The sequence below is a fragment of the Hemicordylus capensis genome, chromosome 2, assembly GCF_027244095.1.
Source record: "Hemicordylus capensis ecotype Gifberg chromosome 2, rHemCap1.1.pri, whole genome shotgun sequence".
NCBI lineage: Eukaryota > Metazoa > Chordata > Lepidosauria > Squamata > Cordylidae > Hemicordylus > Hemicordylus capensis.
The window spans coordinates 52,606,055-52,632,527 of record NC_069658.1 but is presented as its reverse complement, the minus strand read 5'-3'; the positions used below and the strand labels follow the sequence as shown (position 1 = coordinate 52,632,527).

At 42.7% G+C, this 26,473-nt stretch overlaps 1 protein-coding gene across 5 annotated transcripts; it reads right to left on the bottom strand.

Annotated features, from left to right (window-relative positions):
- Positions 1–112: 112 nt before the first annotated feature.
- Positions 113–26,376, bottom strand: ZCCHC9 (zinc finger CCHC-type containing 9). 5 transcript variants are annotated; one of them, XM_053301956.1, is made up of 6 exons: positions 26,278–26,376; positions 15,524–15,900; positions 3,439–3,589; positions 3,171–3,263; positions 1,843–1,911; positions 113–867 (listed from the first exon to the last, which is right to left on the bottom strand). In XM_053301956.1, the coding sequence occupies exons 2-6, from the start codon at positions 15,881–15,883 to the stop codon at positions 749–751; spliced, it is 792 nt and encodes a 263-aa protein (XP_053157931.1). In that variant the 5' UTR covers positions 15,884–15,900; positions 26,278–26,376; the 3' UTR covers positions 113–748. The 5 variants fall into 5 exon arrangements, with proteins under 5 accessions (XP_053157931.1, XP_053157929.1, XP_053157928.1 ...); XM_053301954.1 differs by lacking the exon at positions 26,278–26,376 and adding an exon at positions 23,439–23,669; XM_053301953.1 differs by lacking the exon at positions 26,278–26,376 and adding an exon at positions 23,445–23,667.
- Between the last annotated feature and the right edge of the window lie 97 nt (positions 26,377–26,473).

Sequence of the window (26,473 nt, the reverse complement as noted above, 5' to 3'; positions counted from 1 at the left end):
CTCTAATTACTCCCATCCCTCCAAAGTAAAAAACATGGTAATTACAGTAAAGTGGATTGCTGAGATGTCATAGCAAAACATTAAAAGGAAATGGCAAATTATGACACTGCAATGAATAGAGAACTGGGTATATATGGTTTTACTTAGTATACAGTACTGATGTTTGACTTGAAAAATTGTTTTAATGAACCATCCAACTTATAGCATGAGAATTTAGTACAAGATTGATCCTGCTGACATTTGAACATGGCTTTGGATGTTCATCTATGGACATAAGTGTTCTTGGCTTGGATATCTCTTTCCTATGTCCATAGCAGTAGCACTTCAGAAAGATACCTACAAAAGCATCCACATAATTTTTGTGATATCTCCTCTTCTAGCATGACTTTTATTTACAAAAAGGGTCTGAGCTGTTTCTGCTCCACTTTGATTATTGCTGTTGCTAGTCAAAAATGAGCAACATGTTACCCAGGCTGGTTGGTAGGTCAGTAATTGCATAGATTCAGAGTTGCTTCCCAGCACTATCTTGGCACAAATTGTTCTACAACCCATTTTCTTTTCTGCCAGGAAGCCTCTATTTAGATTAGGGTTTTAGTAAGTGATTATACTTCCCAGGTAAAGAAGATTACAAGAACAGAGTAAAGGTGCAATTATGGCTTCTTCTGTAACTAGAGTCCATAATCCAGCTCTATTGTCGTTTATAAGCCATACCTTAAGAATAATAAAGAATTGTGTCTGCTGGTAGATATCAAAAGTTAACAACTTTAGCTGCTTTTGGTTTGGGTTTTGGCCGATCAGAGCTCTCTAGAATTTCTTCATAATCTGCACTCATTCCTTTGGTCCATCGACCAACAGTAATTGCTCGATCTATCAAGTCAAACATAGACAAACAAGACAAGTTAGCTTCTTTTGTTATATTCCAGATATGACCCAAACCAATACGCTATCATTTGTAATTCAGGTATACAACATAGTCCAATTAAAAAAATATTTACCATAAATATTATATAGTACTTTTCATTTGTGTCTGTGCACAAATAAGCAGCTTTGTAAGAAGGACTGCCAATTTTAAAATCAGAAATGTGAAATCTCGGGGGTGGGGGGAGAAGCATGTTTTCTCTGGTCTCCTCCCATCCACAGGCCACTGCTACCACCACCTCCTTTTTCTTCAGTGAAAATCACCAACAGCAGTACTGGGTGAGCACTATCAGTGAGCAGCCAGTCAGTACTCAGCAAGCATTATGAGGCCACTGCAACAATGGTCTACAAAGTTACACTCCTGCTAGCACAAGAGGAACCACACACACGTTGCACAATGAGTTTCCCGTTTGTACATGCATGGATTACTGCAAGGAGGCCTCCCATAGTTATGATACAGAAGGTGGAGAACTTGTCGGGGTGGATCTCTTCATTCAACAAGCCCTCCGCTATGTCCTTCTACCAGCACAACAGCATTTATGCTAATGCAAAACTATTCTGGATGTTACTGGATGTCTCTTAACAGTCCTGACAGTGTTAAGAATGATCAGTTGTGCTAGCTGCAGTTCTGCAGTTTCCCCCATTGTGGCAAACAGGGAAAGCTGCAGAAGCACAGCTAGTAAAACAACTTGTTATTGTCGGGGCTGTTGGAGACATACGGTAGCATCCAGACTAGTCTTGTATTAGCTAGACTGGGGCAAATGGAAAAAATGGTAGAAGTGCTGTCAGAGCAAATGCTCATTCTTAACAGCGCTGAGGCTGTCTTCTGACTCTGCAGCAGACCCAGGGTGCAGTGTTACAGCTGCGTAACACTACACATGTCAGCCACTCTCTCTTAATAAACAGACATTCTTCCACTCTTACCCAGATTTTGGTTTTCTGGACAATCTTTCTTAAAGTGCTCCACAGATCCACAAATCCTGCAAGCACCTCCTGTAAGAGAGCAACATACAAAAATACTTATTTTGTCTGCAATATATGGATTACATTTATGCATGTCTAATACAAATTGGCATAGTTTATAATGCATAAATTCTGGCACAGCACAGTGAAACACGGGTGGTTGAGCACCTTCTGCACTGTTGCAGAACAGCCCTCTTCTGCAAGTACAATTGCAAGACATGACACCCACGATTTCCAATAGATGCAGTGTGAGTAGGGCTTAGGTGCATGCAGTGGAGCTGGCAGCGCTCAACTGCCCGTGTTCTGCTGTGCCGTGTGTCAGCAGCCATTCTTGTTTTTTTGCATAGAGTCAAATTAGAATTACACTGGAAAAATAATTTTATGGGGTGGAGTGGAGAGGGTCTTGTGCACTTAAATGATTTCTTCCTCGCCACTCCTGCTTTGACATCAGGATAGTTTCTGCAACAAGAAGTGCTTCCTAATTTTCATGCCAGTCTTCAAATGTCTTACTTTAACACTGATTACATAGAAGTTCACTGTGAGTTTCTTTAGCCAGCATTTTTCTCCATTTAGAACACACTGTCAAAACATTCCCAAATACTGCTGATCAGCATACGCAGAGGCCATGTGTGTGTCGGCACAGCACAGGGGCGGCTGGGAGACACCCTGCCAGTATGCAGGCACAGCGAGTGGAGGAGAAGCAGGTATGGACCTGCTCTTCTCTGCTTTAAAGGGGCTGTGTAAGCCCTCGATTTTAAAGGGAGGTCCTTGTGATTTGGCCAGCCGAGCTGTGTTTCGGCACATCTCTATTTTTTAATTCCAATTTTTTAATTCCAATTTTCAAAGCAGCAGCTGCTCCTATTTGGGAAAAATCAGTAAAATGCCTATCTGTAAACACACACTCAGAACAGGTGTGTAATGGGGTTTTATAGATCAGGACCAATGTGGCTAATACAGAAATAATAAGGAATACTCTCCTGCATGGTACAGAAAAATACATGGTTTGTCCATGTAAATATTTTGAGCAGCCTTTATTGCAATTCTTTTGTAACTGAGGAAAAAACTGTTTCTATAGTAACCAGTGCTAAGATATTAGTGAATGAGGGAAAAACCAGCTTGATAATCTGCTGAGAAAAAGGCCATACATACAATAACCCCTTTAAAAGACTTTCCCCCCTCATCACTAAGCTCTTGAGAAAGAGGAAGTGCTATCAAGTGTATCAATGAACCACCATTATTGGGTCGGGGCGGGGGGAGAAGAGTGGGGCTGAACAAAGTGTTGTACTCACCTTCAGCATAGAGTCCTTTGGGATTATCCGGACATGACCTTGAGAGATGTCCCATCTCACCACAAATAAAGCATTTTGCATAGGGAAACTCTCCTGTAACAGTTCAGAAATGTTCATGTTATAATGGAAATGTCCACTAAAATCAGTTTAGAGACTACAGCATGAGATGGCATTACAACAATCTTCAGAGATCAAGTCATAAATGTGCTGAAGCTATTGAAACAGGCAGAAACCTTCCAGGCAGAAGAGTTGTAGTTATTGTACCTACCAAGAGCTGGATCTATTTTTGCTTTGCATTTGTTGATTTCATGCTCTGTAGATCCACAACGGTAACAAATTCCAGTTCCCATATCTTGGCTTTCGAGTACAGCTGGACAATCTGCAACCCCATGTCCTGGCTTTCTGCAATGGAAGCACACCTTTGGCAATACAATGTGAATTAATAAGTGAATAGATCTCTTTCTCCCCCACCCCTTCAGTTAGCCACATTTAAAATTAATATTACTCCTAAAACAATAAGACTGATAAAGAAGGTTCTAGCATCTTTAGGGCAGTGCAACAGCAATATTTTAGATGAGAGATGAAAAGAAAAAAGTTCTCCTCAACTGCTTTCACATCCAAAGAACAGTATTAAAGTGACATATCGAGAAAAATCCCAGGCATACACCTTCTTGCTTAGGCCTCTAAACATTTAGTGCCAGTACCTTGGAATGAGAACAATTTTTCTAGCTCTTTGAATAATGTGTGGCATCCACTGGACTACTATTGAAAGGGATTCCACAAAAGCTTTATCTTTCAAATCGGACTGCTTCCCAAACTGGCATGCAATGTATTGCTACAAAATGTATACTATATTAGGGGGTGGTGCTTATGGAAGTCTGGCTAGTGTGCCTCCAGTACTTACCTTTTCCTTCACTGAGTTGCTCTTCCGCAAGGAGGAAGAGATGAGGAAAAGCAAGCCCTGAGGTGCTCTAACTAGAACACCCCCATACTTGTCTTTACTCAGCTGTTCTTTGGGAAGGAGGAAGAGCTGAGGAGAAGCTGGCTGGGTGCAGCGGCGGCAGCATGGGTAAGAACAAGGAAAGGCAATGGCAGGCTATCTGCTGTGTGTGGAGGAAGCCAGGCAAGCAAACTGGGGAAAGGGAAAGCATCCCATAGAAGGGAAGGAACAGAGGGAAGATGCTGGCTGCTCTGCCCTCTTCTGAGTTCATATGCATCCCTCCACTATTTACTGTGATTTGCTTTAAGGGCACCTGCCTCTAGGATTTCTGCCCCCATCTGGGGACTTCTTCCAAGTCAGCTTTCCAGTCATTAATACTACACACAGCCATTTCCGCAGGGTCTGGGTGAATTGTTCCCAAGCCTAACCAAAGCAATGACACCCTTCTCACAAAATCTGGATGTGAGAACCCTGGATAATTTTAATAAAGCACATGTTAGCCTGAGGTTTAGCAGAGCAAAGTGAGCTGTAGTAAAACACATGCTTTGCATGCAGAGAGTCCAAGCTTCAGTCCCAGGCATTTCCAGTTCAAAGGAGCTCTGGAAACATGGCTGGCAAAGGCCTCCACCCTGGAGGATCTTTGTACCCTGGCTGCTAGTCAATACTGGGCTAAATACTAGACAATACTGGGCTAAATGGACCAGTGGCCTGATTCATTATGAAGCAGCTTCATAACTAATGACACAGAACAGTCCTATGCATGGACATTTATTTATTTATTTATTTATTTAACATATTTTTATACCGCCCAAAACTTACATCGTTGGGCGGTTTACAACAAAATAAAAACAGAAAGTAAAACATTAGTTTAAAAAAAAACCCCAAAGTTTAAAACATTTAAAACAGTCATTCAGAAGTAAGTCCCTCTGCGTTCAATGGGAGCTCATTACTTGGTAAGTATACATAGAAGTGCAGTCTTACAGCACAATCCTGTGCATGTTTTGAGTAGGATTCAGTGGGATTTCAGTGAATTCAATGGTAAGCAAGTGTGTGAAGCCTAAATCACACTGATGCTTAATAGGCACAATTCAGCCAGAGTGAAACAATTTTTTAACTCCATCAGTTTCAGTGGGAGACTAACTCTTTGTTAGTGGCTCATGGCCCCACCACTAACAGAAATCAAGTTGGTGAGGACTAGAGACAGGGCCTTTTCCATTGTGGCCCCTAGGCTTTGGAACTCCCTCCCTAAAGAGCTTCGCTATGCTCCCTCCCTCAGTTTTTTAAAAACACAATCAAAAACACATTTTTTAAAAACAGGCCTTTTAATGCTCTATCTTTGGTTATATCTGGTAGGTTCTTTAGTTTTTATAATTCTCAATTTTTATCTTTTAAAAATATTTTAATTTGAAACTTAATACTGATTGTGGTTTTTAATCAGACTTTTAACTTGTTTACTTAATTTGGTTAATTTTATTACTTTTATTATACATTGTATCTATGTTATTGTTGTGAGCCGCACCGAACAGTAGTGTACTGGAGGGGCGGGGTATACATGTTATAAAATAAATTAATTAAATAAATAAATTTATAGAGTATACATTTCCCCTCCCTTGAAATAAAAGTGCTTAGGTTTGGCTAAAACAACATCCTTTGTGATCATAACAGTATTGTAGTGTAGCAGTTTGCGAAGTTGAATTTTTATCCTCATGGAGTCAAGAAAATGCTGAAATTTTTTGGCAAAGTTTGTAATTTTGTACTATTTCCCACAACAATTATGATTCAAACATACATTAGCCAGGGATTATGCAAACATTCATCAGGGTACATGATGCAGCCCTCATGAGAGTGCATTTTTAATGTCTTCTAGGTTCCAGTAGCACTTAAGGAGAACTGCTTTTAGCTTAGTCTTCCTCTTGGCAGTAAAGCTTTGTGTTGGAAGACTTAAAAATTTGCCAGCACTGAAACATGTAACCTGCATACATATCTCAGGTCAGTGGTCAACATCTTGACTAGATTTATAGGTTATTACCTACACAATCCTGAATGACTTAGGTCCAGGGTTCTTAAGAGAGTACCCTTTTGTCATGAACCCTGCTGCCTATTATGATCATCTGGGGAGGTCCGGTTACAGACTCAGAACCAGGCCATCTCTGTGGCTGCCCCAGGGCTTTGGAATGCACTCCCTGTCTTCTTCTCTATCTCTGATTACTTTTTAAAAGACCATTATGACACACCTGTTCTCAGGCTTCAATTAAAACTCTAAACTGTTTAATTGTATTACTTTGTGAAAGTGTTTTAATTGTTTTTATTCTGTGAAAGTGTTTTATTGTTTTGTTTTTATATTTGGATTATGTACATCGCATAGATAGATAGATAGATAGATAGATAGATAGATAGATAGATAGATAGATAGATAAAAAATTCACTCAAAGTCCCATTGAAATTAAAACAACAAATTAGACATGCTGGACGTCAGTCACTATCTCCCAAACGTTTGATGCGAAGGCATTTTTTCCCCTTTTGGATTAAAACTGCAGGCACACTTACTTCAGTCAGAAAAAGATAGAGGGTATTATTTCAATCTGTTCTTATTCACATTTTAACCTGACTTCAAAAGATTTTGTTTGTGAAGTGAATCCATTCATAAATCACAGTCTCATTCATAAATCCCAGAGGAGACATTGAAGGTTTGATTGATGTCAATTTGAATGTCAAACTGATGCCAATTTGAAACCCTGAAGACTGAAAAATAAGCCTGGCTCTGAAATGTTCAGGTTAGCTACTAGATGCAAAGAAAGGTTGTCAAGAGCTGGGTTATTACTGCATTTTTATTCTGCCTTTCCTCTAAGATGTTGAGGGCAACATATACTGTTCTTACAAAAACCCTGTGAGGTAGGTTAAGCTAAGAATTTGTGACCTTGGGTCAGAACACAGCAGCCACGTTGGTCTCTGGGTCATCTAGGAGGTACCATATTACTTCTGTGTTAAAGGAATTGCCCTGGCTGCCAATACGTTTCTGGGCAAAATACAAGGTGCTGGTCATTACCTATAAAGCCCTAAACAGATTAGGCCCTGCGTATTTAAGAGAACGTCATCTTAGCCATGAGCCCCACCGCCTGCTAAGATCAACTGGAGAGGTTTGCCTGCCACTGCCACCAACCCGTCTGGCAGCTACTCGGGAACGGGCCTTCTCTGTTGCAGCCCCTGGACATTGGAATGCGCTCCCTGTTGAAACAAGAGCCTCCCCATCCCTGGCAACTTTTTAAAAGGCACTGAAGACACGTTTATTCACCCAGGCTTTTAATTAGATTCATAGTTTTAAATAATTTTAATACTGGTTTAATATTAGTATTAATTTAAATATTAATTTAAATAAATACTAGTTTAAAAATTATTTAAAATAATTTTAAATGTTTTAAATCTTTTAAATGATTTTAATTGTTAATTGATTTAATGTTTTAAATGATTTTAATTGTAAACCGCCCAGAGATGCAGGTTTTGGGCAGTATAGGAATATTTTAAATAAAAATAAACTAAATCACTCAGTGAGCTTCATGGCTTACTCATTTGAACCTGGGTCTCACCAATCCAAGTCTGGCTCTATGTAACTTTCCCAGAGAAAATCTGTGACCCCTAGGATGTCAAATACTACTGGAATCAGCCCTAAATGTATTGTGAATCCAAAGAAGTAAATAGTTAAAACAGTTGGGTCAGCATAACAAACTGAATAATTGATGCCCCCCACATGCGTGCACAAACAAGTCCACTGAAAGAGATGTTGTAAAAATGGACGATGGCATTTTCTTTCTCTGCATGACTCTGCAAGACATCTCCGGAGAGGAGAGCTGGTCTTGTGGCAGCAAGCATGACTTGTCCCCATAGCTAAGCAGGGTCTGCCCTGGTTGCATAGGAATGGGAGACTTGATGTGTGAGCACTGCAAGATCTTCCCCTCAGGGGATGAAGCCACTCTGGGAAGAGCATAAGGTTTCAAGTTCCCTCCCTGGCTTCTCCAAGATAGGGCTGAGAGAGATTCCTGCCTGCAACCTTGGAGAAGCCACTGCCAGTCTGTGAAGACAATACTGAGCTAGAAAGACCAATGGTCTGACTCAGTATATGGCAATTTTCTATGTTCCTATTGTTTTGCCTTGCTATTCTGGGTCATTGACCCAGTTGGTTAGATGATCATGTATAAGCCACAGTGAACCTTGGGCTTACATACTCCCATCCCCTTGCCGAGGAGATTAAATGCTTCCAATTTCAGTTTTTGGGCAAACCATAATTTCCAATTACATCTGAACTCAGGAACAATTGTGGCTTTAAAAAAAAAAACAAAAGTGGAAGCTTTCAATCTCCTCCCATCATGTGTGAATGAAGGGAGGGATGGGGAGCACATGAGCCCAGAACTTGTAGCTTGTTCCCAGTAATCTTAACCACGGTTTTGATGATTGTGAATTACTTAATTTATAGGTAGCTTCTAAAGTGTGCCTCCTTTCTGGATGAATTCACTCATCGTAGTTATTATTTATCAAATTTGTAGACCACCCCAAACTTCCGTCCCTGAGTAGTTTACAACAACATAAAGCAAATTAAGACAAAAATGAAAACCTTAGAACAATTTCAAACCACGGTCTAGTTTAAAAGCTTGTGTGGGGAAAAATGAGTCTTTAGGGACTTTTAAAAAGTTGTCAGAGATGGGGAGGCTCTTATTTCAGCAGGGAGCACATTCCAAAGTCTCGAGGCAGCAACAGAGAAGGCCCATCCCTGTGCAGACAAACCTCTCCAGATGATCTCTATGGGCGAGGGGGATCACAGTGAAGAAGACATACACTTAAATACTCTAGGCCTAAGTTGTTTAGGGCTTTATAGGTTATAACGAGCACCTTGTATTAAGATGGCCTAGGTCAACCTGATAGATGCCAGGGAATTGACAGAGGGAGTGTGATTCTGCTTCTTCGTTTGGATCTCTCAGCAGCTTTCAATACAATTGATAATGGTATCCTTCTGGATCGCCTGAGGGATTTGGGGATAGGAGGAGCTGTTTTACAGTGGTTCCACTCCTATGTCTCAGGTAGATTTCAGATGGTGGCGCTTGGTGACAGCTGCTCTTCAAAATGGGAGCTACTATATGGAGGACCTCAGGGCTCCATTCTGTCACCAATGCTTTTTAACATCTACATGAAACCGCTAGGTGAGGTCATCAGGGGGTTTGGTGCTGGGTGTTATCAATATGCTGATAACACCCACATCTTTTTTTCCTTGTCATCAATATCAGAAAATAGTGTTAGCCCCTTAAATGCCTGCCTACAGGCAATTAAAGAGTGGATGAAGGATAATCAGCTGAAGCTGAATCCAAGCAAGGCAGAGGTGCTCATTGTTGGGGATGGTAATTTGCAAGATGGGATAGAACCTCCTGTTCTGGACAAACTTACACTCTCCCAGAAAGAAAAGGTTCGTAGCTTAGGATTGCTCTTGAACCCAGGTCTCACCCTGGTGCCTCAGGTTGAGGCTGTGGCCAGAAGTGCTTTTTACCAGCAGCGATTGATATGACAACTCCACCCATTCCTTGAAGAGAATAACCTGAAAACAGTTGTATTACAGGTTGGATGACTGCAATGTGTTATGTGTAGGGCTGCCTTTGTACATAGTTTGGAAGCTTCAGTTAGTGCAAAATGCAGATTGATCTCTGGGGTATCCCAGAGAGACCACATTATTTATTTACTTAATATATTTTTATAATGCCCAAAACTTGCATCTCTGCAAGTTTTTATGCCTGTTCTTAAACAGTTACACTGGCTGCTGATATGTTTCTGGACAAAGTACAAAGAGCTGGTTATTACCTTTAATAATAAGTCCTGAATGGCTTAGGTCCAAGTTACCTGAGAGAGCATCTTTCTCTACAAGATCCCCACCGCTCATCGGGAAGGGCCCGTCTTCAGGTGCCACTGGTTCATCTGGTGGCAACTTGACAACTTCTCAGTTGTTGTCCCAAGTTGTGGAATGCACTCCCCATGGACATGAGAGGATTATTTTCCTTGGAGGCTTTCAGGAGAGCCTTAAAGACCCATCTTTTTAACCTGGCTTTTAATGATATCTAGTTTAAGTTTTCATTTTAATCTAGTTTAAATGGTTTTTTTATTTTCATTTTTAATGTGTTTTTGATTTTAATATAAACTGCCCTGAGCCACTTTAGGAACAGTGGTATATATATCAAATAAATAAATGTGTACTACTGTTCCGAGGTTGTTTATCTCAAGAAACAGACATAGCTGATATATCAGCCGAAGCTGATAGAAAGCACCTCTGGTCACCACCTAAACCTGGGATAACCAGGGAGAGGTTTGGATCCAGAACCACTCCCAGAAGGCATACCTGTTCCTTCTGGGGAGCGTGACCCCATCCAGAACAGGCAGATCAAAGTTTTCTCCTGAGTTCCATCCCCAGACAATAAGCACCTCAGTCTTTGGATTCAGGCTCAGTTTGTTGTCCTTCACCCAGCCCATCACTGCCTCTAGGCAGGCATGTAGGGAGGTTATACCTTCACTTGATGAAGCTGACATGGAGAAATAGATTTGGGTGTCATCAGCATACTGATAACACCCTGCAAACAATCTCCTGATGAGCTCTCCCAGATGTTTCACGTAGATGTTAAAAAGCATCGGAGAAAATATGCAATGCCCTGAGAGACGCCATATAAGAGTTGACATTTTGAAAGGCAACAGTCTCCAAGGGACATCATCTGGAATCTGCCCAAGAAGTAGGATCGGAACAACTGCAAAGCAGAGCCTCCCACCCCCAACTCCCTCAGATGCTCCAAAAGGATACTATGGTCGATAGTATAGTGAGCCACTGAGAAATCCAAAAGGACCAACAGAGTATTCACGTTCCGTCGGTCAATTCCCTTTTGGAGATCAACCATCAGGCCGACCAAGACAGTCTCCACCCCACAGCCTGCCCACAACCCAATTTGAAATGAGTCTAGATAGTTAGTGAATTGAGTATTTGTAATACACTCTGCAGAATGGCTGACTAATGAAGCATCCATGCTTCACACAGCTGGAAGGACCCAGTGAAAGCCATAGTGAGGGCCCAAAGGTGCTCCATTGCATTCTGAATTATGGACACAATTGCACTAGAGCACTAATATTTTGGAGTACTCTTCCATGCTCTGGAAGAACTCTGCAGAAGTAGAAACACATCCATGCCTTCTAAAGGACACTTTTGGAGTGTGGGAAAGTGCTCTGAAATGTTAGCGCACTCATAATTCCGAACACAATGGAGCACCTTTGGACTCTCACCATGTCCCTATGATAAATTACTTATGAATGCAAATTAATTTCTATCCCATCCCTAAAACATCAAAAAGCCTGGGCTAAGAACGCTGTATAGCAGGGTAGGAAGAGAAGGGTAGGTAACCTTGGCTCCCCAGCTGTTACTGAACTACAGTTCCAATCAACTGTGGCTTGGGATGATGAGAGCTGTAGTTCATCCACTGTTGGAGGGCCAAGGATCCCCACCCCTGCTGAACAGACTAGTGGAAATGCCAGCTTCCTCTTTTGAGGGACACTCAAGCATACCCTATTCGGGGGGAAAGGAACATTGGGTCTTACCTGTGAAGGGTCCTTTTTCACCATAATCGGAGCCCATCCTTTAGTTGGGGTATTTCCTTCATGCCATCAGAATCGACAGGAAGTTATCACAGCAAAGTTATCCTGAAGGGCTATTCTGATCCCTAATCCCCAGTTCCAACTGTTGTGCCAAAGGATGCTGTGAAGAACTATAGAGAGAGCGCTCTGTTTCGAGGTTAATGCAGAGAACAATCTGAAATGATGCAATGTCTATAGAACGGCCCATCCGTGTGACACCAGTTTGGTTCACAGCTAAACCCTTTTAGTCTACCATCTAGTTTATGTTATTTTTTTTATTGTATTTATTTTATTTTTACATTTATATCCCGCTCTTCCTCCAAGGAGCCCAGAGCGGTGTACTACATACTTAAGTTTCTCATCACAACAACCCTGTGAAGTAGGTTAGGCTGAGAGAGATGTGACTGGCCCAGAGTCACCCAGCTAGTATCATGGCTGAGTGGGGATTTGAACTCAGGTCTCCCTGGTCCTAGTGCAGCACTCTAACCACTATACCACGCTGGCTCCCTAGTTCATCTAGTCTAGTTTGTTTACCATCTATTTCATAGAAATATATCAATCTAGAACAGGGGATTAATTCACATCAAGAAATTATTACTATTACTATTATTTTTTGGTAAAAGAAAATCGTACAGGAATCCCACTTCCACGGGTTGGGATGGATGGGCTCTGATTACGGTGAAAAAGGACCCATTCACAGGCAAGACCCAGTGTTCCTTTTTCCACCATAATCGAAGCCCATCCTTTAGTTAGGAACATACCCAAGCTAGATGAACAATAAGCCCGGGTGGGTCGCGGAAGTGTCTTAGATAACCTGCTGAAGTACAGTGCGGCCCAAGGCCGCCTGTTCCTCATGGAAAGCCAAGATTTTATAATGCTTTATGAATGGGGTGATCGAGGCCCACGTCGCTGCTTGGCAAATGGTCTGAAGTGATGCTCTGGTGGAGGAGGCCGCTGAGGTGGATGCGCGCTTTGTGGAATGTGCGGTGATGTCTCGTGGAACCGGTATCTCTAGCGTGTTGTAGTCCAGTACGATGGTATCTCTAATCCACCTTGCCAAGGTGGCCTTTGTATCCTTATTCCCCATAGTTGTGGTGCTGTAAGAAACAAAGAGGGCCTCCATCTTACGGAATGGCCTAGTCTTTTGTATGTATGTGCGCAGCACTCTTCTAACATCCGGAGAGTGCCAAGATCTCTCCCTTGGGTGTGATGGCTCTGGACAAAAAGAAGGCAGTACTACTGGCTGTGACCGGTGAAAAGTGGAGTTGACCTTGGGCAAGAACGTTGAATCTAGGTATAAGAACACTGCCTCCTTCTGAAAAATACACAATTATTTCCGCACTAATAGGGCACTGAGTCCAGACACTCTGCACGCAGAGGTGATTGCCACCAGAAATTGAACCTTGCCTGTGAGTACTCTCAGGGAAGCTTCCTTCAGGGGCTCAAAGGGCAACCTTGTGAGTGCATTGAGGACTTTGTTCAGGTCCCATGACGGGAATCTAGGTATTGGAGGTGGGGCCTAAGGAAACGCCTTATGTGGGGATGAAGGAGAATCGAGCCCTTTGGGTTTAGCTCAAGGATGGAAGCCAGAGCCAAGGTTTGCCTTTGTAGGGTGCTCGGTCATAGGCCCTGATCAAGACCGTCTTGCAGGAAGAGTAGCACATCCTGAACTTTAGCAGCAGTGGGTCGAATCGCCTTTCTTCTGGACCACAGTGAAAAAGCCCGCGAGGTGGTCTGGTAAATTCTGTTAGTGGATGCGCTCCTGGAGGCTAGAATTCTAGTCTGTACTTTGTGGTCATATCCCTAGGCAGCTAAGCTTTCCTGCTCGATATCCAGGTGTAGAGTTGGAGCCAGTCTGGATCTGGATGAAGGACCGGGTCCTGAGATAGTAGGTCTCGTCGTCTTGGGAGGGACCACGGTGGTTGTACTTACATGACGAGTAGATTGGCGAACCAACATCTGGCGAACTAACGATTGGCGTAGCCACCGAGGGGCAATTAGGATGATGCTGGATCCTTCCTGACACGTCTTCTGAACCACTCTAGCGATTATCACTGTGGGTGGAAATGCGTAGAGCAGGCCTGCTGGTGGACAGCACATCTGTCCCCTCCGCCTGTGGATGGTGGAAGCGAGCCATGAAATGTTGCACTTTCCTGTTCTCGAAGGTGGCAAACAGGTCCATCTCCAGTCCGGCTAGTATTCTGGTCATCAATAAATAATAATAATAATAATAATAATAATAATAATAATTCGATTTCTATACCGCCCTTCCAAAAATGGCTCAGGGCGGTTTACAAAGAGAAATAACAAATAAGATGGCTCCCTGTCCCCAAAGGGCTCACATTCTAAAAAGAAACATAAGACACACACCAGCAACAGTCACTGGAAGTACTGTGCTGGGGGTGGATAGGGCCAGTTACTCTCCCCCTGCTAAATAAATCAACTCGAAGACTTCCTGGTTCAAGGACCATTCTGCTGCATCTACCTGTCTCCTGCTGAGCAAGTCCGCCCTGTGGTTTGAGGCACCGCTCAGGTGCTCAGCCGTTATGGACAGTAAATTTCTTTCTGCCCAAATAAAGAGTCTGGCTGATTCCTGCATAAGTTCCTGCATGACTTGTTCCACCATGGTTGAGGACGTGAGATTTCGCCGTGGCCTTGCCCATTCGGGGGACTACTAATATTAATGGCCAGAGCATCCGGTGGTTGAGCTTCTGTGGCGGCTGTAGCTGCAGTTCCATCCAGAGCTCCAGAGCCCTCGTTCCCTACAGGTGTGGCCAGCTCGGAAGTCACGGAAGGCCCCATTGCCGCATCTGCCCCTTTATCAGCTTGACTTCCTCCCTGGTGGGCCAGTAGCCTTGGGGAGGGAATGCGACGTGGCTGGCACTGCTGACATACCGCCTGCAAATGCAGGTGTTCGCTCAGCCGCGCAACCAGAGACTTTGTTGCTTTTCGGTGATTCCCGGCAGCCAGTGGCTGCTCCGCCACCCATTTCTCCTTCCTTTTGCTCTTTTTGGCTTTTTTTCACAGCGCGACATCTGTCCCCATAGAAAGGGTGGCGCTTTGGGCTCTTTGTCATTTGTTGGCCGCGATATCCGACCCCATTGTAAGGGTGGCGCCTGCTTCCCTCTGTTCTCCCTCCAACAATGAGGCCATTATGGCATCGGCGGCATGGGAGCGCTCCATTGACGGTTTTGGAATCGAAGCGGGGTGAGGAGTGAGATCAGGAAGATTCAAGCTAAAAAGAGCAATTAAAGCATGTGGGACGGAGCTAGAGGTGCTGAGGAGTGAGAAAGGTGTGTAGAAAGGCTGGGGGTGGGGCTCGGAAAAAAGGAAACAAGAGAAAGATACAGAAAAGGCTAGGTTCTGCTGGAGCTCTTTCTCTTGCTGCCGATCCTGAGGCAACAGGAAAATGAACTGGGGATTAGGGATCAGAATAGCCCTTCAGGAAAACTTTGCTGTGATGACTTCCTGTTGATTCTGATGGCATGAAGGAAATACTCCAACTAAAGGATGGGCTCCGATTACGGTGGAAAAAATAAAATTCACTTACATTTCTAATCCATGTACATGTAAGTGTGGACACACTTATTAATTAAGCCACTGTGTAACAACGTGCCTGTAGCCTTTAGGGTATTTTTAACCCACTTTTGGGATACAGTCAACACTCACAATACATACAAGGTCATTAAAAAATTGAGAGATGTAAGAAGGGCATGGAGTTACAATAGATCTCAGACAGCAGAACACACACTACAGAACAGCATCTCACCATTGAATTCTTCTTTGTTTCCTGCCTCTTTACTCTTCTCACCTCTCGTCGCTTATCCTTTTTCAAGGCTGTTGCAATTTCTTGCTTTGCTTCATGGCTGTTGTCCACTTTTCCATTATGCAACATCTGTGAGTTCTGTTTTAAATATTCCATGAAACCATTAACATCTTCATTCAGATAATCTTTTTTTTTCTTATTTTTCTTCTTCCCCTGGGTACTCCTTACAGAAAGCCTGTCTGGAAAGCTTTGCCTTCTTTTTGTTGCTGTGGTTCCAGTAGTGTCATTCTTCATCTCTTCCCATGGTGTTGCATCCAGCACCTTCTTGCTATGGGTGACGCTGGCTCGAGCCCATCTGGTCATGACTTTATCCTACAAGACTTCAGAACAAAATGTTGTTTGTTAAGTCCACATGATTGGGTTACCTTGTTTACACATTCAATAGTGCTTAATGTGAACATCAGAGACTTATGATTCTGAAGTTCCCCTGAATAAATTACTGCTGGTGAAACCAATGCTATTTTGCCCTGAACTAAAGGCTAAATAAATGTTTCAGTTTCTTTAGTGGCTTGGGATTTTCTCAGTCTTCTACCCAAGTTTGAAAATACATTTTCGCCACAAGCAGCAACTTGTTCTTAAAACATTCAACTTCTGCAAAAGTTGAGTTTTAATTTTTAAAAAATTAACATTGTCAGTTCCTAAAGTCAACCTCAGCCTCCCATCAGCACTAAATCACTGGAAACATCTTATTCCCCATCTTACATTTTGCCTAAAAATCCCAATAACTCATATCAAAGCCTATCACTATTTTCCAGCAGTGAAACAATACATTGTATTGTACTGCCAATTTCAGATCTGGTGAATATTCCGTATTCCTCCCTCACTTATCTTAGGAAGTGTTGTAGTTCCTACAACAGCTTGCAGATTGGACAAACAGCTGTCAAAAACATTACATTGAAAAAAGTAATACTAGTAGCTGTTGCTTCTGTCCAGAAATCCATTAACAGGCTCAAGACAATAGAAGAGTCAAGCCTGGTCTACCTGTGTCGCAGAGGAAGGTAGTTGAGTCGTGCAGCCATAGAATGGACTGTACTGCTTCAGCTTGTAGGTGGGAGATGCCATTTTTGAATACCTACCCATCAGTGTTCCCTGTAAGAGGGATTGCCAGATGTTGTTGACTACAACTCCCAGAATCCCCAGCTAAAATGGTCTTTGGCTGGGGATTATGGGAGTTGTAGTCCACAACATCTGGGAATCCCTCTTACAGGGAACACGACTACCTACATTAAAAACAAAAACCCCAAAACCTCACTTGAAGTATCCTTTATGGACTGGTGTGGATAAAGGTGATCCTGTTGACAGAGTATACCTGGACTTTCAAAAAGCTTTTGACAATGTTCATCATCAAAGACTCCTAAGAAAACATAGCAGTCAAGGGATAAGGGCACAGGTTCGTGTGCAGATTGGTAACTGGTTGAAGGATAGGAAAAAGAGGCTAGGAATAAATGAACAGTTTTCACAATGGAGGGAAGTAAGAAGTGGGGTCCTCCAGGGAGCTGTACTGGGACTAGTGCTCTTTAACTTGTTCATAAATGATCTAGAAGTTGGTGTAAGCCACAAAGCGGTCAAATCTGCAGATGACACCAAACTATTTATGATAGTGAAATCCAAAAGAGAGTGTGAGGAGCTCCAAAATGATCTCTCCAAACTGGGGAAATGGGCAACAAAATGACAAATGCAGTTCAATATTAGCAAGTATAAAGTGATGCATATTAGGGCAAAATACCCCAACTTCATATATACACTGATGGGATCTGAGCTGTCAGTGACTGACCAAGAGAGGGATCTTGGGGTCGTGTTGGACAGCTCATTAAAAGTTTCGACTCAATGTGCGGCAGTTGTGAAAAACGCCAATCCCATTATTGGAATCATTAGGAAGGGGGTTGAAAATAAAATTGCTAATATTATAATGCCCCTATACAAAACTATGGTGTGGCCACATTTGGAGCACTGCATACAGTTCTGGTCACCATATGTTAAGGAGGACATTGTAGAACTGAAAAAGGTGCAGAAGAGAGCAACCAAGATGATCAGGGGCTTAGAACACCTTCCTTACGAGGCAAGGCTACAACACCCAGGGCTTTTTAGTTTAGAAAAAAAGATGACTGAAAGGAGACATGATAGAGGTCTATAAAGTCATTCATGGTGTGGAGAAGGTTGACAGAGAGAAAATTTTCTCCCTTTCTCATAACACTAGAACAAGGCATGATCCCATGAAACTGATTGCCAAGAAATTTAGGACTGGCAAAAGAAAGTACTTTTTCACACAATGCATAATCAACCTATAGAATTCTCTACCACAAGATATGGTAACAGCCAACAACCTGGATGGCTTTAAGAGGGGTTTAGATAAATTTATGGAGGACAGGTCTATCAATGGCTACTAGTCTGAGGGCTATAGGCCAATTCCAGCCTTAGAGGCAAGATTTCTTTAAATATCAGTTACAGGGGAGTAGCAGGACAAGAGAGTGCATGCCCTCACCTCTTGCTTGGGGGCTTCTCAGAGGCATCTGGTGGGCCACTGTGTGAAACAGGATGCTGGACTAGATAGGCCTCAGGCCTGATCCAGCAGGGCTGCTCTTATGAAGTGGAAAACTAGTGCACAGAGTGGGCTGGACTATAATCATTTCGTCCTGGTGTGTTGATTCATGTGTGCTTTGTTGTTTTTAACTTGCAGGGAATTTTTATGTAGGGGAGCATTTAGAATGGAGCAGTCTGAAGTGATACAGTCTACAGGTGAAACTCGGAAAATTAGAATATTGTGCAAAAGTCCATTAATTTCAGTAATGCAAATTAAAAGGTGAAACTGATATATGAGACAGACGCATTACATGCAAACCGAGATAAGTCAAGCCTTAATTTGTTATAATTGTGATGATCATGGCGTACAGCTCATGAAAAGCCCAAATCCACAATCCCTGAAAATTAGAATATTACATGGAACCAAGAAGACAAGGATTGTAGAAGAGAACAATATCGGACCTCTGAAAAGTATACAGTGTACTGTGCTTGATTGACCAGCAAACTCGCCTGACCTGACCCCATAGAGAATCTATGGGGCATAGCCAAGAGAAGGATGAGAGACATGAGACCAAACAATGCAGAAGAGCTGAAGGCCGCTAATGAATCATCCTGGTCTTCCATAACACCTCATCAGTGCCACAGGCTGATAGCATCCATGCCACGCCGCACTGAGGCAGTAATTGCTGCAAAAGGGGCCCAAACCAAGTACTGAATACATATGCATGCTTATACTTTTCAGAGGTCCGATATTGTTCTGTTCTACAATCCTTGTCTTCTTGGCTCCATGTAATATTCTAATTTTCTGGGATTGTGGATTTGGGGTTTTCATGAGCTGTACGCCATGATCATCACAATTATAACAAATTAAGGCTTGACTTATCTCGCTTTGCATGTAATGCGTCTGTCTCATATATCAGTTTCACCTTTTAATTTGCATTACTGAAATTAATGGACTTTTGCACAATATTCTAATTTTCCGAGTTTCACCTGTATTCTTCTGAATGCACAGATAAGGTTTAATTCTAAGATTGTTACATATTACGGTGTTTCTCTCATACACTTAGCGACTGCACAACATAATTGCACTATGAAGCCTACTGAGGGTACTAGCAACATCTTGGCAGTTTTGTTCCATTGCCATAATCAGTAGATCAGTGATAGGTAAGCAGTGAGAGTTGCTTGTGGGATGGGGAACAAGTGTGGGAGGAAGTCTCCAATGCTACAGGTACAAACTAGCACACACATTAGCTCATGAGCAGACGACTGATCAAAACCACCTATCTGCTTTGGTGGTTTGTAGCACTTTGACCAGCAGAGGCTAACTACACATAATATGGAGATCTATAACTGCACTCTGACACCATTTTTTAAAATGAAAAGTCACTTCAGGTGTAGAGAACAGAGAGCAGCAGAGTGTGCGTGTATGCAGGCACTGTGCTTGCGCTGCCCACCACTTTAGAGCTCAAAAAGCTGCCTAGAGATGTGATCTAGAGTAGAAAAACATAGAGTGGGGCAAGAATTAACTGCCTCACTTCACTACTGCTTCTCCACTTTTCCCTTGTCACCCCAAAGGATTTTCAAGATAAAAAACATAATCAGGGCTCATTTCCAGACTTTTGTGTATTAACATGTAGTTAGTCACACAGTTCGGGACAAATAGCTCAGGGAGAATATGAGCAGGCTGAAGGGAAGAAGAGAGAAATGTAGCAAGGGCTGTCCTAAAGGTAAAGTGTGCCATCGAGTCGGTGTCGACTCAAGGCGACCACAAAGCCCTATGGTTGTCTTTGGTAGAATACAGGAGAGGTTTACCAGTGCCATCTCCCGTGCAGTCTGAAATGATGCCTCTCAGCATCTTCCTATATCGCTGCTGCCTGATATAAGTGCTTCCCATACTCTGGGCTGTCCTAGCCATTATAAAAAGGAATGTGAGAAGGGGAGGAAGCTAACATATACCCGAGGATTGGTGCTGATGGGTGAAGGTTCATTGCCTCATGCCACAATGTCCACACTGTATAAGAGTAGGAGGAAAGCAAGGATACAGTACTTTCAGATAAGAGTGTTTCAGCAGCACCCAAATGTTGCTTTTCCACTTCAAGCTGCAACCAGAAATGTCACTCTGTTTAGCAACACTCTGTTTAGCTGGGCAGTTCCCCTTTCCCCAGTCCTAAACATGCATGTGGGAGGGTAATTTTTGCCAGGACTTTGGAATGAGGGGAAATTGTTACACACTCCATTTTCCCTCAGTGGTCTCAATTGGGGCCCTGTTGTTACTTGACAGGAAAAAAAACCAAACCAAAGAACAGAAGGGCACTATCAAATTAAAAAAAGAAAGGGTTAAAATCAGAGAATTCAATCCTAGAGAGGAAGTACAGATATGAAAAGGCTACAGCAACCTATACAGGCCATATAAAATGCTATCTCAAGGAATGCTTTCTGGAGAGACATACACACTTTATATTTTATCATCTGTTCTGTTTCCTATGGTATGTGTTTTTAACTTTTTGCGTTTTATATTAGCTGTCTGTCTAATATAAAACTGCAAAAGGGGAGGTATATATATACGAAAATAAATACATACATGTGAAGTAATTCTTTGCTCATGGCACTGGGCACATTCCCCCTAAAAATGTGTAAATGAAAAGTGACAGTAATGCCAAGTGTGAAAGCCCTCCTCTACAACTAACAGAGATGTACATAATAGGCGGTATAAAAATATGATTGATAGATAGATAATAAGCAACCTAATTTCTACCACAAAAAAGAGGCTACAAAAATTGCTACTTCATGACTCACTTTCCAATGCAAGTATCCAAATTTAAGGGTTGTTTCCAGTGTTCTCTCTAAAGTTTTTTGTGCAGAATGTGTGCAGAATGAGTTTTGTTCTGGGTGATAGCATCAAGGCAGTGTGTGCACATGTGCATTCAGAGTGGGGCCTTCCTGATTCAACCTGAGCGGGATCGAAAATTAACTGAGCGGACATCAGAAAATGTGTGAGCATGCACACATGCGCACGCCTTGGAGGGAACAGTGGTTGCTTCAATGCCAGCCACACAGAAGCTACCTATAGTCACCAGTACATTGTAGGGACTCATGAAGTGTCTGCAACATGTTTAAGTGACTCACAACACAGAGTAGCCCTATCTGGCTGTATTAACACATGAATCTGGAAATACTAAAGCACTATTCACACTATGTTCAAAGAACAATGCCAAAAGGTTGACTTTTTAAATGAACACAAGCATATTTACATTCATACAAATGCATGTATATGTGTACAGACACAGTGTAATGTCTGAATAGGTACAGCGTAATGTCTGAATAGGACTCCTGTGTAACCTAAGAGCATACTGAAAAATACAGGCAACCAGAATTCTGCCAGCAGCACAACAGACAACATCTGGCAGAGGGTACTGTTCAGTATTATGTGCAAATTAAATATCTTAATAGCAATAGCAATAGCACTTACATTTATATACCGCTCTATAGCCGGAGCTCTCTAAGCGGTTTACAATGATTTAGCATATTGCCCCCAACATTCTGGGTACTCATTTTACCGACCTCGGAAGGATGGAAGGCTGAGTCAACCTTGAGCCCCTGGTCAAGATCGAACTTGTAACCTTCTGGTTACAGGGCGGCAGTTTTACCACTGCACCACCAGGGGCTCTTAATGGGTTTTAAGAGGGCGGCAGTTTTACCACTGCGCCACCAGGGGCTCTTAATACCAAAAGAACTACCCAGCATGGGAAACTATGTACTTTTTGTGGGGAAATGCTTAACTAACAAGCAGGAGGTTGCCAGTTCGAATCCACGCTGGTACTACATCGGGCAGCAGCGATATAGGATCGATGCTGAAAGACATCATCTCATACTGCGCAGGAGGCGGCAATGGTAAACCCCTCCTGTATTCTACCAAAGAAAACCACAGGGCTCTGTGGTCGCCTTACCTTACCATTCATTGTATCCACTAGGATTATTCCAAGTTTTTTCTGGCAGATCTCTTAAGCCAAAAACAGCATGGCAGGCAGAAATTCAATAGTGGAAACTTCTCTCCACATAAGGATAGGTATAGTTTCATGTACCTGTGTTCAAGTGTTTTGCCAAAACATTTCTTGCTCACTCTCCCTCTGGATGACAGAGTGGTGGGAACTGGTCCAGGCAAGTTTAACTCCCGCACCCAGAAAGAGGAAGAAGGCTGAGCAAGCAGAGGTGGGTGTCACTGAGCAAAGCTTGCAAGAAGCAGCTGCCACTGCTTCCAATTGTTCACCTGCCACGGCCCATTCAAAGGCTCTTGGGAAGCAGGGTGGGGAGGACTGGGCCCAGTATATCCTAGAAGCAGGATACATGGTTGCATCTTAGAAGAGTTTACCCACCTCTCCCACTTTGGGCAGCACAGCAGGGAGGATCTGGGTTGCTGGGCTCAATCCACACCACTGTGTCAGCCAGAGAGAGAGCACAAGCAAGTAAGCAAAAAGGAGCAAATGCTGACTGCTTGCTTGCACACTTCTACTCTTCCTCCAGAAGCTATAGTGAGAGAATAGAGTTGCTAACTCTCCAAAACTGGCCTGGAATCTCCTGGATTTGACACCAATCTCTCAGTCCTGGAGATTTTAATGTCTAAATATTGTGGCAAAACATGGAGGGGTGGGGCTTTCAAATAATAGCTTGAGTGAGTCAGTTTGTAACTCTGGGTAAGTGGGTCCAACAGGGACTGAGAGTGCTCTCTCTCTCTCTCTCTCTCTCACACACACACCCACCCATGGAGTACAGTACAGGCATTGTCATCATACCAGGCTGTGAGAGAGAGAGAGCGCTGCACACAGGCATGTTTATATGTGGTACACAATCTCAGCCAACTTACTCCTCTTGCACAGTGGGGAAGACTGAACTGACTGGGACAGGGGAAGGAGAGGCAAAGGAGGAGAGGGAAAATATAATACTGAGCTAGACGGACGGATGGTCTAACTTGGTATAAGGCAGCTTCCGATATCCTATGTAATATTTGGGGTATGGGGAAGTGGCTCAGTGGTAGAGCGGTACAATTCTGTGCATTTCCAGATAGGGCTAGCAAAAATACTTCTTGGAGAGCTGCTGCCAGTCAGAGTAGAGCTAGGTGGGCCAATGCTCTGACTCACTGTAAGGCCGCTTCCCATACATATGTCACCTGCCCTACCGATGAGAAAGCTGCCCCAGGTGCGTGACTGCGGCTGCGCACTGTTGGTCCCTCACCCCACCAGCGCCCAGCCACCTCTGCCTCCGCGGGTAATCAGCAACACAATCCGCCACAGACAAACACAGAAAGCCACGAGTTCTTCGGCGGCTTGTCCAGCGCACTAACCGGTACCTACAGACGGGGCTCCTCCTTCTTCGCCGTTCGCCTTCCCCAAGGGCTTCTACTACGGAGTACCACGAGGTGACTTTCCGGCAACAGAAGGCGCGACAACCAATCCTCCCGTACAGTAGAAATTCACAGGCTGCATGGGAGAGAGCGGCCCCTCCAGAAAAGTTCGGATAGTGCACTTCCGGGAGGTGGGGCAGGGTCACAGTCGTTGCTCGAGGAAGAAGTCGGGGCGGAAGCAAAGCTACGACTTCAAAAAATACAGCATACACGATGAAGCCGGAAGTGCCATTAAAACACATTCCAGGAAATACCGAGTGTCCGCTAGGGGGCCTTCAGAACAATCGGATATTTGGGGGCCAAAATGGAGGGGGGGGGGCGTGTTACAGAGTGACATCCTTAGGTTCCTCCTGCATTTAAGCAGATAGTTTGTTACTACCGGCCGGGCTCGGATTTCAGATTCGGGCAAGGAGTTCTATTTGCGAGGCTGCTGCCGCCTTGCAATCTGCTCATCTCCAAAAGGCATGCCCCGAAAAAGCTGAGTGATGGCTCGCAGATAGAATTGTTGGTCAAAAGGAAGGCAAACGTACAGTACCTCCGTGCACATGCAAAGGGCCTTTCTACTAAGGGGAACCAATTTCTGTTTTTAATGGAAACGTTTTAGGTGCACAGTTTAAATCCTCGCTCAGTCAGTTGGCTACCTCTCAGCCAGCCTACTTCACAAGGTTGTTGTGAGGCTAAAAGCGGAAAGGAGAACGATGTACGCTTGAGCTCCTTGAAAGAAGGCGGAGAAAAAAGTATAATCAATGAATACATTTTTTAAAAACAGAGCTCTCAGGTCCATCATCAGTCTTATTATTTATTTAACATATTTCTATACCGCCCAAAACTTACGTCTCTAGGTGGGTTGCAAAAAAATAAAAACAGAAAAAGCAAAACATTAGTTAAAACAAAAACAAAACTTTTAAAACATTACAACAATTTAAAGTTTTTAAAACAATATTTTAAAACAGCATTAAAACCATTAACATCCCCCCACTCCAGCACAGTACTTCCAGTGACTGTTGCTGGTGTCTGTCTTGTGTATTTTTTAGAATGTAAGCCCTTTGGGGACAGGGAGCCATCTTATTTATTTATTATTTCTCTGTGTAAACCGCCCTGAGCCATTTTTGGGATGGCGGTACAGAAATCGAATTATTATTATTATTTCTTGTTTACACAGTCAGACAGGTGTTATTGACTGGTTTGTTTTATCCAGACATCGAGTCCTTCCCAAGGACCTGGGATGCTAGAATTTTATTGTCAATTGTTATAGATATCGTCACAGAATATAGGCTGTTCCCAGTAAAGCTGCTTTTTGTAATTGGCTGGTGGTGATTTCTGTGGCCCCTATGGTGTTGAGGTGCTCTTCAAGGTCTTTTGGAACTGCACCCAGGGTGCCAGTTACCACTGGGATTATTTTGGTCTTTTTCTGCCACAGCCTTTCAATTTCAATTTGTAGATCTTTGTATTTTGTGATTTTTTCTATTTCTTTTTCTTCTATTCTGCTATCCCCTGGTATTGCTATGTCGATTATTTTCACTTGTTTTTCTTTCTTCTCGACTACAGTTATATCTGGTGTACTGTGTGGCAAATGTTTGTCTGTTTGTAGTTGGAAGTCCCATAATATTTTTACATCTTCATTTTCTTCAACTTTTTCAATGTTATGGTCCCACCAATGTTTGGCTACAGGTAGCTTGTATTTTTTTGCAGATGTTCCAGTGTATCATCCCTGCTACCTTGTCATGCCTTTGTTTGTAGTCAGTCTGTGCGATCTTTTTACAACAGCTGATCAGGTGGTCCACGGTTTCATCTGCTTCTTTACAAAGGCGGCACTTGCTGTTTGTGGTGGATTTTTCGACTTTTGCTCTTATTGCATTTGTTTTTAGTGCCTGTTCTTGTGCAGCCAGTATTATTATTATTATATAATAAATTAAAACCAATTAAAACAATATTAATTAAAAGCCTGGGTGAACAGATGCATCTTTAAAGACATTTTAAAAGCTGTCAGAGATGGGGAGGCTCTTAGAAGCTGTAAATTGAGTGCATTCTTTGCATTTAGACTAAAATAAACTTTCTGAAATAAATAAAAACTTATATATGCTGAATTTAAAAAAAAAAAACCGTTCCCCTCAGTGGAAAGGCTGCATAGTTTTCTTCTGCATGTTCACAGGGACACTGTGCCTTTAATAGCAAAACTAGAATAACAGCCCTAACAGAGACTGGTAACTGGGGACTGCTTCTCAGATTTTTTTTAGCACATAATCTGATAACTGATGGTTTTTGTATTTGTAAAGTGGATTCTTAGAGTGTACTTCCCTGGGGATAAGCCCTGCTGAAATTAATTGGATTTACTTTTAAGTAAATATTCATAGGGCATGTTTATAATTTGCTTTTATGACCTAGCCTCTGAGACCTTTCTACTTGATAAAACTCATACTGTTTTATCATTTATTATGATGTTATCTAGCAGTAGTTTATATAAACAGCTTTGAAGAGCTGCCTTGACAGAAAACTGTATAAAATATTTTAAATAAATAAGGCACAGTTCTTAATTATTCTACAGGACTGAAATGCACTGAAGCAAGGCTATGACCTCTTCCAGAAACAGCCCCCCTCTTTTTAAATTATACTCAGCCCATGGTCTTTTGTGTAACTCATAAGCTCACAAACCGCACTGTGAACTCTCATGTTGATAAAGGTATTTTCCTATCCGCTGCACTTTTGTTGTTGCTATTCAAACATATAACTTTACATACAGGGGTAGATCTTATCTATGGGCAAAGTGGGCAGCGTTCACCTTAAATTTCTCAATCAGCCATGTAGTTTCTGCCTCTATTTTGTGTTCCTACTGCTTCCTTCTGTTGTTCCCTGCTGCTCTTTCCTGCAGCCCTCTGCTGCTTTAAGAGCTGTGAGGTAGGTGACAATAGCAACAACTAATGAAAAGCCCCAGATCTTTTATAATATTAATATTAATAAAGCAGGAGCCAATAAGC

Bases quoted from the DNA above. Each gene is read 5' to 3' on its own strand.
- ZCCHC9 (XM_053301956.1), bottom strand. From the start codon at position 15,883: ATGACCAGATGGGCTCGAGCCAGCGTCACCCATAGCAAGAAGGTGCTG. The intron at 3,590-15,523 runs GTGAGATGCTGT...GTATTGCCAAAG, and splicing joins AAACAAAGAAGAATTCAATG to GTGTGCTTCCATTGCAGAAA. The intron at 868-1,842 runs GTAAGAGTGGAA...TTGACTTGATAG, and splicing joins TCCAGAAAACCAAAATCTGG to ATCGAGCAATTACTGTTGGT.